This window comes from Aedes albopictus, chromosome 1, assembly GCF_035046485.1.
Source record: "Aedes albopictus strain Foshan chromosome 1, AalbF5, whole genome shotgun sequence".
Taxonomy (NCBI): domain Eukaryota; kingdom Metazoa; phylum Arthropoda; class Insecta; order Diptera; family Culicidae; genus Aedes; species Aedes albopictus.
In genome coordinates, this window is record NC_085136.1 from 147,200,952 (window position 1) to 147,209,856 (window position 8,905).

The 8,905-nt window shown below is 48.6% G+C and overlaps 1 protein-coding gene across 1 annotated transcript; it reads left to right on the forward strand.

Annotated features, from left to right (window-relative positions):
• Nucleotides 1–5,571: 5,571 nt before the first annotated feature.
• LOC115260592 (uncharacterized) lies at nucleotides 5,572–8,702 on the forward strand. Its single transcript, XM_062847209.1, has one exon. The coding sequence runs from the start codon at nucleotides 7,110–7,112 to the stop codon at nucleotides 7,740–7,742; it is 633 nt and encodes a 210-aa protein (XP_062703193.1). The 5' UTR covers nucleotides 5,572–7,109; the 3' UTR covers nucleotides 7,743–8,702.
• Nucleotides 8,703–8,905: the final 203 nt, after the last annotated feature.

Consider the following 8,905-nt stretch of genomic DNA (forward strand, 5'->3'; position numbering starts at 1 on the left):
TATGACAGAGCGGGGAATGGTACGTTTTCTATTTTCCGGATTTGGATCGGATCCACGGCGTGCTATTGACGAACCGCTTCAGCGAATCGCCTCTCGTACTCCGGTCCTCGGGGATTGACGGACGGGACCTTACCGTCGGCTTTTGGCGACCGACAGGAGAACCTCGCTACGATAATGGACGAGCGACTTCACTCGCGCCTCCGTTTAACTGCCTACTGGAGGCGGGCCTTTGCTGGGCACACGGGTCGCGTTGATCCAGACGGAAAATGCGGTACACTCCACCAGAAGTTCCCCGATTCGGCGATGATGGTTGCCGAACGAAATTCACAAAAACCAGCCGTACGAAAAAGCGCTGGGCGCTACACGTCCTACAGGAACTACTATTAGATATAAGCACTTTTGAATATAATTAGATTTAATTACCTTTTTTCGTAGTTAATTCCGTAATGCAATAAAATTCCGCAGAAATCGCGAAATATCGGACCTCGGTCCACTAAAGAGAAGAAATCACAAACACGTTTAACATCACTTTTGAATTCTAGAAACTCACTCTCTACTTTTACCTTCTACTACAAATTCAATTTTCACCGTAATTAACTTAATCGACTTCTACTCAAAGTAAACTCAAACTCAACTGAAACTTTAGATTGGATTAGATTCATCTCGCGCACTTCTGCTTGTCAGCCGTACTCGTAGCGAAATGACCGACTGAGAATGTCGTTTGCGCCCCGAAACTGTGCTGCTTTTCAAAAGACCCACTATTGAAATTGCTAACTTTTATTCCAAATCACGCCAACTATTTCGGCATGGCGATTTTCATGCATGGCGACAAAAATGCAGTGCAACTGTAATCCGCCAAAAAGTATGTAAGCGCCATGTGCATCATGCTATAAAAGCGCTAATAACACGAAAGCTTTAACACATACTAAGGGGATTCACTAAACAGTGTAAACTGTTTAAACTGATTAAACGTCGCGATCACCAAGGCAATCTTTTAATATTTCATTCGCAAAATCATGAAACATTTCAAATAAGCAGAAAATCATGGCTTACGCAGCAATTTAATCTGTTTAGTGAGTCCCCCTACTGTGACAATAAAATCATTGTCACCGCAGAGCTATTGGACATCATCCGGGACAGTGCCGCAATAGCTGTGGAGGCTCTTTTACAGGCATAATCGACATGGCTACCGAAGGTAAGCTAATCGTCGATCATCACGCCCAAGTGTTTGACGGAGCGCTTTGACAGGATAGTGCACTCTTCTACTCTGATCCCCGTCTGCTGCTCCGACTTCAGGTTGTTAACAACCGTCACCTCTGTCTTGTGGTGAGCCAGCTCCAGTTTCCTGGACCGCATCCACGCCTCCACAACCTTGATCGAGTGGTTGGTAGCCAACTTTACCTCCTCGATCGTTTCACCGTAGACTTCGAGCGTAATGTCGTCGGCAAATCCGACAATCACCACTCCCACTGGGTACTCTAACCTCAACACCTCGTCGTACATGACATTCCATAACACCGGACCCAGGATGAAACCTTGCGGGACTCCTGAGGTTATGTGAAAGCACTTCCGACCCACCTCCGTGTCTTAATCTAGTACGCGATTCTGAAAGTAGCTTTCGAGAATCTTGTACAAGTACTCCGGTATCCCCAGACGCAGGAGTGCATCAGAAATAGCAGAACAGCTGGCGCTATTAAACGCATTCCTTACATCCAGAGTCACTACCGCGCAGAAGCGAATTCCCCTCCTCTTAGGCTCGAGTGCTTTCTCGGCGGTTTTTGTAACCGACAAGATAGCGTCTACGGTGGACCTCCCCTTCCGGAAGCCGTACTGGTTGCTCGAAAGACCATTTTCGCCCTCAGTGAACCTCAACATTCTAGTGAGGATGATCTTTTCGAGCACCTTCCCCGCCGTGTCAATCAAGCATATTGGTCTATATGCCGACGGGTCTCCGGGTGGTTTCCCCGCCTTTGGCAATAGTACCAGGCTCTGCCTCTTCCAAGCTTCTGGGAAAACTCCCTCGTCCAGGCATTTCTGCATTACAGACCTGAACATCTCGGGAGCCTCTGCAATGGCTACTTTTAAGGCCAGGTTCGGAACTCCGTCTGTTCCACATCGGTGACCCTCTCCTCATCGCAAGCCCCAGTCCCCGGCTGTCCTACGAAAGGAGGCCAAGGACTAGGATCATGACGCGGAAAAAGTCCTCCAATGATCCCCTCCAACATCTCTGGAGATTGCTCTGTAGGAGCCATCACACCTCTCGTCTTGGCCATAACGATCCTGTAGGCGTCACCCCACGGGTTCGTATTGGCACTCTGACAGAGACCCTCAAAGCAGGCCTTTTTGCTTGCTCTTATCTCGGTCTTAAGCGCGGCTTTTGCAGCGGCGAACACCACCCGCCGTTCGTTTCGCTCTTCCTCTGATCGTGCTCGCTGCATCCGCCGCCGCCTACCCCTTAGGCAGGCGCGGCGCAGGTCCGCAATCGCGTCGGTCTACCAGTAAGCCGGTGGCCTCCCATTTCTAGGGTGGACTCGCCTAGGCATGGTCACATCACACGCACGTGAGAGCACCGCTACCAGCTCGTTGGCGTCCAAACCAATTAAGTTTCGCTCACGGCGGAGCGCCTCCCTAGATACCTCTACGTCGAAGTATGATGGCCTTGGTCTAGCCGCCTCTTCTTCTATCCGCTGTCTGCTGTTGTTGTAGTCAATACTGTAGCGAACCGCCAGGTGGTCGCTGTGAGTGTAGCCATCGTCTACTCTCCAGTTCGAACTACTTGTTAGTCCAGCTGCTCGATGCTCAGCCGCGGCGTTCGACTTCGACACGTGGTAGTAACCCTCGAAAGTTTTGAGCGCATGCATACAACGCAAAGTAGTGATCCGAATCTATATTCGCACTGCGGTATGTGCGGACATTGGTTATATCCGAGAAAAATTTACCGTCGATTAGAACGTGGTCGATTTAGTTTTCTGTTTGATGGTCGGGTGTTTGTGGATATCTTTGCGAGGGAAGAAGGTGCTTCGGACTACCATACCACGGGAGGCTGCAAAGTTTACGCATCGCTGGCCGTTATCACTCGATACGGCGTGCAGGCTGTTTCGCCCGATTACCGGTCTGTACATTTCCTCCTTTCCCTCCTGCGCGTTCATGTCGAAATCCTGCTCCCAGCTCATTGGTGGTGCCACAGCTTTGGTAGAAGGTAGCCGCTCGATGCCCGCTTTTCCACACTTTTTGTACAGTCCAACAAAGTTCCTGCAACGCCACGATGTCGAAGTTGTCAGCTGTCGAATATTATTTGATTAAAGGCTGAACAACAGATGGATAATTGTGCAGGCTGGTATGTTTAAAGCTGGTTACACAGATTAAGAATATTCTATTCAACTTTTTATTCAGCCATTTATGTATTGCTGATTGAAGAGGTTGAACAAACCATATTTCAGACCAATATTTAGCTATCATTGATTTTAGCCACTGGCACCATTAACCAGCCAATTCTCAGCTAATACTCTCACTGTTCAGCATTCATTGTTACTTGGGTGTCCTTAGACTTGTGCACGAACATCTTCTTCGTCTTCGGTTTCATTTGCTTGCCACTATGTACATATGATTCACTGAAAAACGTCACATAACTGCAGTACCGTGCACATAAAAGGTAAAATAGGAGAGATTTAATGCAATTAGTGCAAAGAAAGATGTTTAACACCCAAAATCCCTTCCGTGGGCATGGGCTTGCCTCTTGCTGTCACATCCTGTTGACGTGACCCGCCCACCGTAGGCTCCCGATTTTCGCAATGGGGATGATAGCTGGTTCTCTCAGCAGCTGATGCAGCTCGTGGTTCATTCGCCTTCTCCAAGTCCCGTTTTCCATCTGCACTCCACCGTAGATGGTACACGCAACACCTTCTGTTCAAAAACTCCAAGGACGTGTTGGTACTCTGTAGTTAACTTCGTGTGACGGCAAACTTTGTTCGATTGTAGAGTTCTGCGGAGTCTAAAGTAAGCTCGATTTCCCACAATGCGCCTCTGAATTTCTATGCTGGTGTCGTTGTCGGCGGCCCAAGTACACGAATTCTTCAACCGCTTCGATTTCATCACCGTCGATAGAAATTCGGGGTGGTGGGCGCGGTGATTTCTCCCTGGAGCCCTTTGCCATCATGTACTTTGCCTTCGACACATTAATGACTAATCCGATTCACCTGGCTTCATTCTTCAGTCGAATGTATGCTTTCGTCATCGTCTCAAATGTGCGAGCTATAATATCAGTATCATCAGCGAAACCAAACGGCTGAACACCTTCTAAAGCATTGTTAAACAGCAAACACGAAAGACCATCACCTTGCTGTAACCCTCTGTGAGATTCGAAGGAACTCGAGGGTGTCCCTGAACTACGCACATCACTCAATCCATCGTCACATTGATCAATCGTATCAGTTTATTCGGGAGTCCGTAATCGTGCATAATCTGTCATAGCTCCAGGAATGCACATAATGCTAGGGATTTCGCTGTGGATGATCCAATATATGCCCGATCTGAAGTTAGCCGACTTGCTTGAGTGGGTAACTTTGTGCCATTGGCTGAAATACAGGCCACTCTATTATACCGCCTACCGGAGTGAATTGATCTCTAGTAATGCCAAACTAGAAATTTTTCTTTTTATCGATGGCTTCTGACTACTTTACAATGGGAAAGTGCAAGGATGTGCAAATACACATTCGAACACTTGGGACGTCCCGCCATAATGAACAGATCAACCCTTTCCTTACAATATTTTTTTTTATCATTACCATGCTATCACTCATAGCTCGGGTAGCAACTCGGTTGAGCAAGAGAAATTACCATCGTCTATCTGTCACGCGTGTCCGCCACGATGCACCCTAGCACAGATGCATCCTGTGTCCTGCCCGAGCGAACGAACATTCATATAATTGTACTCATGTGTGTCCACTGCAACCACGCGAATTTCTTCACCATACTTTTCCAACCCAGTCCGTTCAGTTGGTCTGGCGCTGCTGCAAACCGAGTCGGGAGAAATCGATTCGAAAAAAATTTCAATTAATATTGAGGCAAATATTTTGTGGTATCTATAAAAAATTGCTCTGACAGATTGCCAATAAATGTAGGGTATCGCGCTACTTGGGCGGTGGTTTTCTTCGTCTGTTATTTTCGTCTGTTTTCCACTGTAACTCGGTCAATTTTGAACCGATTGACTTGAAATTTTGTACACGGGTAGATACGATACCTATCTCACCGCATTCCAAGAATTGTGTCAATTGGTTCAAGATTGACTGAGTTATAGTGGAAAACAGACGAATATAGAAGCCACCGCCCAAGTAGCGCGATTCCCTACATTCGCGCGTGAGTGCTCGGTTCGTCGTTAGCTGATGAGTGCCCGCTGGCGGTGGCAGATTTGCGAAACCGTAGATTGCAACCGCCATTCAGAGAAGTGCTCATGCGGTGCATGTCCCGAGTCCCATTTGCTGGCGATCGTAACTGGCATGGGCGGGAGTAGCAGTCGAACAACCAATTGCCATCTGGGAGTGGAGGTTCCCTCAGAAAGCGACAGACCGCTGCTTTCCAATTCGCATTATTGCTGGTGCCAGATGACTGGAAGTGGGTGGTCGTGGTGAACGGTGCTGCCTTGTGAGACCGGAACGGCGGCGGCTTCATTTCGGTTTCATTTATATTTTCCAATTTTCTGCATGCTAGTTAATTAAATTTTCTCGTCATTGCTAAAGTTTCTTTGGAAGTTCAATTCTTTCTTTGATTTTTAGTATGTACAGGTGTGAAGTTAAAGTTAAAGTGACAAGCAACGCGAATCTTTGAAGCATTCCTGGAGCAAACTGATCAGGAATTCCTAAAGAAGTATCAAAAGGATATCCTGCAGGACTAAACCAGGAATTTCTGGAAGTAACCCAAGAGGAACTCCTGATTTCTGGAATAAATCTGGAGAATTTCTTGAGAAAATCCTGCAGGAGTTATTTGATAAATTCCATCAACACATCTTGAATGAATCCCAGAAAGAATTTAAAGAGGTGTTGGATACTCGATTGCTCAGGGATTTTTCACACATAAAGAGGGAGAATTGTTGCACTTACCTTGTAGCAGCACCAACGGAAGCTCATCACCTCGCGATCGACGTGCCGACGGCCGTGCACTTCATAGTCACCGATTCGGAGATGGAAGACCGATAGCTGTACACGTTACAGCCACAAGCCAGGGAAATCCGGTCACACCTACAGCCGTGCTCGTCACAGCTACCAGCGATCGGGTCGACCAACAACAGCCGTACTCTACAGCTACAGATGGAAGCACAGGAACACACCACCAGCAGCCGCGCACACCGCCACTACCAGCTTAATGATGCAGACAACCACACTCGCCACGATCACCAGCGTGGGTTCACTCTCGAATGATCATGGCTTTGCGCCGAACTCGTAGAAGCTGCCCGTTGTCGCCCGTTTGCCGACGATCACACGTGGGGGATGCCAAAAAAAGAAAATTATTCCGCAGAAAAATTACTCCTGAATAACCAAGTGCAGAACTCTTGGCATCCACTCCACGGTATCACGACGAGCAAACACGACGATGACCACAGGAATTCCTTCCAATGCGACACTGAGCAGGTTGCAACACGTCCGCTTTCGGTCCACCAACCTCAGGAGAAGCACCGCTGCTCACACACCCCCACACTCGGAGTAGGACGGAAGACAACGTTTGAGCCGATCGCCGGGTTGACCGGGCTCGTTCACCTTTATGTTCGCTTCGGTTAAGTTCAAGAAAAACTCTTTTCAACTTTTCGCTTTGACCCGTTCGCGTTGGATGTTTATTCAATACTGATGCTGATGATGACAATGAGATTTAATTTATACTGTAGTTTGCGTCAGACGGCTCTTGCTACGCGACAATGTTAGCTCCGCCCATTCGAGCCAATCCGCTGGAAAGCGTCGCGCTGTCGTCGATATTTATACGGGAGGGCGACCCGCTACCCGCATCATCAGTTTCAATTAGTTCGTTCGACGAGTCGGACGTATTTCTTCGTTAACAAAGTTTTCCCATTCGTTGGTTAAAGAAAAATCCTCGCGTTGTACTCCGGTGCACCCCTATTAAAAATGGGCAAAGGTGGCCCGACAAATAAGCGTCACGCCGACGGTGAAGTCGACACCAGCACAGCGAGCAAGCGTTTGCTCCAAACCAATAAATTCGCCCCCCTCGCGGCGGAAACATTCGAGAAGGAAGAGCAACTACCACCGTTCTACACAACAGGTTTTCCCGAAAACTTCGGTGCAGACATTGACTACTACGTCAAGAACGTCAAGAAGAGCCTCAAAGTTTCCCACCATCGGTGCACGGACGGATATAAAATTACCGTTCCCGCCGTCAACCACTATCGTGCGGTGGAAGCACTTCTCAACAAGAAGAAGATTCTATACTTCAGCCACGATATGGAGGCCGAAAAGCCATACAAAGCCATCGTGGGGGGTCTGGATGACATGGATCCCTTTCTCCTTGAAACGGAGCTGAAGGAGGTCGGTCTTGAACCCCTCAAAATCTTCAAGATAAAGCGCCATAACACCAATGCCCGGTACCGCGATCAGCTCGACCTGATCCACTTCCCGAAGAAGAAAACCAGCGTGAAGGATCTACGGATCTACAAGAAGTCCACGCGCTCTCCAACCATATCATCCAATGGGAACGGTACAAACCGGTGTACAAGGAGGTCACGCAGTGCACAAACTGCCTGAGCTTTGGCCATGGGGCCAAAAACTGCCACATACAGAGCCGCTGCTCTAACTGTGGCGAGACACACCCCTCTTCCAGCTAGTTCAACGAGCCGCTCATGCCCCAAGCGGTCCGAGTTTATCCAGTTCATGAAGCAAGTGCAGCAGCGTAATCGCCGACCGAAGAAGCAGGAAACCATCGATCTCAGCGGCTTCCCGGAACTGCTGCCACCCAAGAGGCCCATTCCGGTCCTCGAACCGCTCACGTCGAGCAACACACAGCGAAAGAACACCCAAAGCGGCTCCCCTCCTGGCTTCTGGGGAAGCACGCCCTCAAGCTCGTTCCAACTAGGACACACTCCGTCGGCGCCTCCGCTCACGGACGGGTTGACCCAAGTCATCAACCAACTCGCATCGCTGGTAACGGAGATGCAAAAAAATGATATTGCAGATGACGCAATTTTTCATCCGTTGTAACATTCAACCTTAAAATCCTTAATTGGAACGCCCTCTCCATGGCGAAGAAACAGCCGGAACTCGTTAACAGGACGAGCACCCAAATCGGCGGCGGCGTAGCTGTTGCAATCAAACGAGGACTCGAATACAGGACGCTGCCTGATCTTCTCCTGTGTACCATCGAAGCTGTCGGGTTTGAGCTGCCTTCACCCGACGGACCGCCAAAAATCATTGCTGCCTACTGCCCTACCCAATGCCGGAAAACCGATGGCTCTTCGCTGCGCCTCTACAATGACCTACAGAAAATAACCCGTTGGAAGAGTAATTTCATCGTCGCTGGAGACTTTAATGCTCGCCACGCCCTGTGGGGAAATACGCGTGCCAACAGGAACGGCACCATACTAGCGGAACATCTCCAAGCAGGACAGTACGTCACCCTCCACGCAGATTCACCAACATTCTACTCACCAGCCGGTGTCAGATCCTCGATGGACATCGCTCTAGCGAACGTTGTGAACGTTTGCTCAACGCCCACCCGCATAGCCAAATACAGTTTGCCATACGGTCTTAACAGTAAACGTGTTCTAAATAGTATGGTTAATGTGTCTCATATTGTTGTTCTTACGTTCAACAACATGAAACTGAAAGCCATATACCGTAAATAACAGTATGGATAGCCTATACCAAGCATTAACAATATATTACAGTGTGTATACATCGTCAAACAGTAT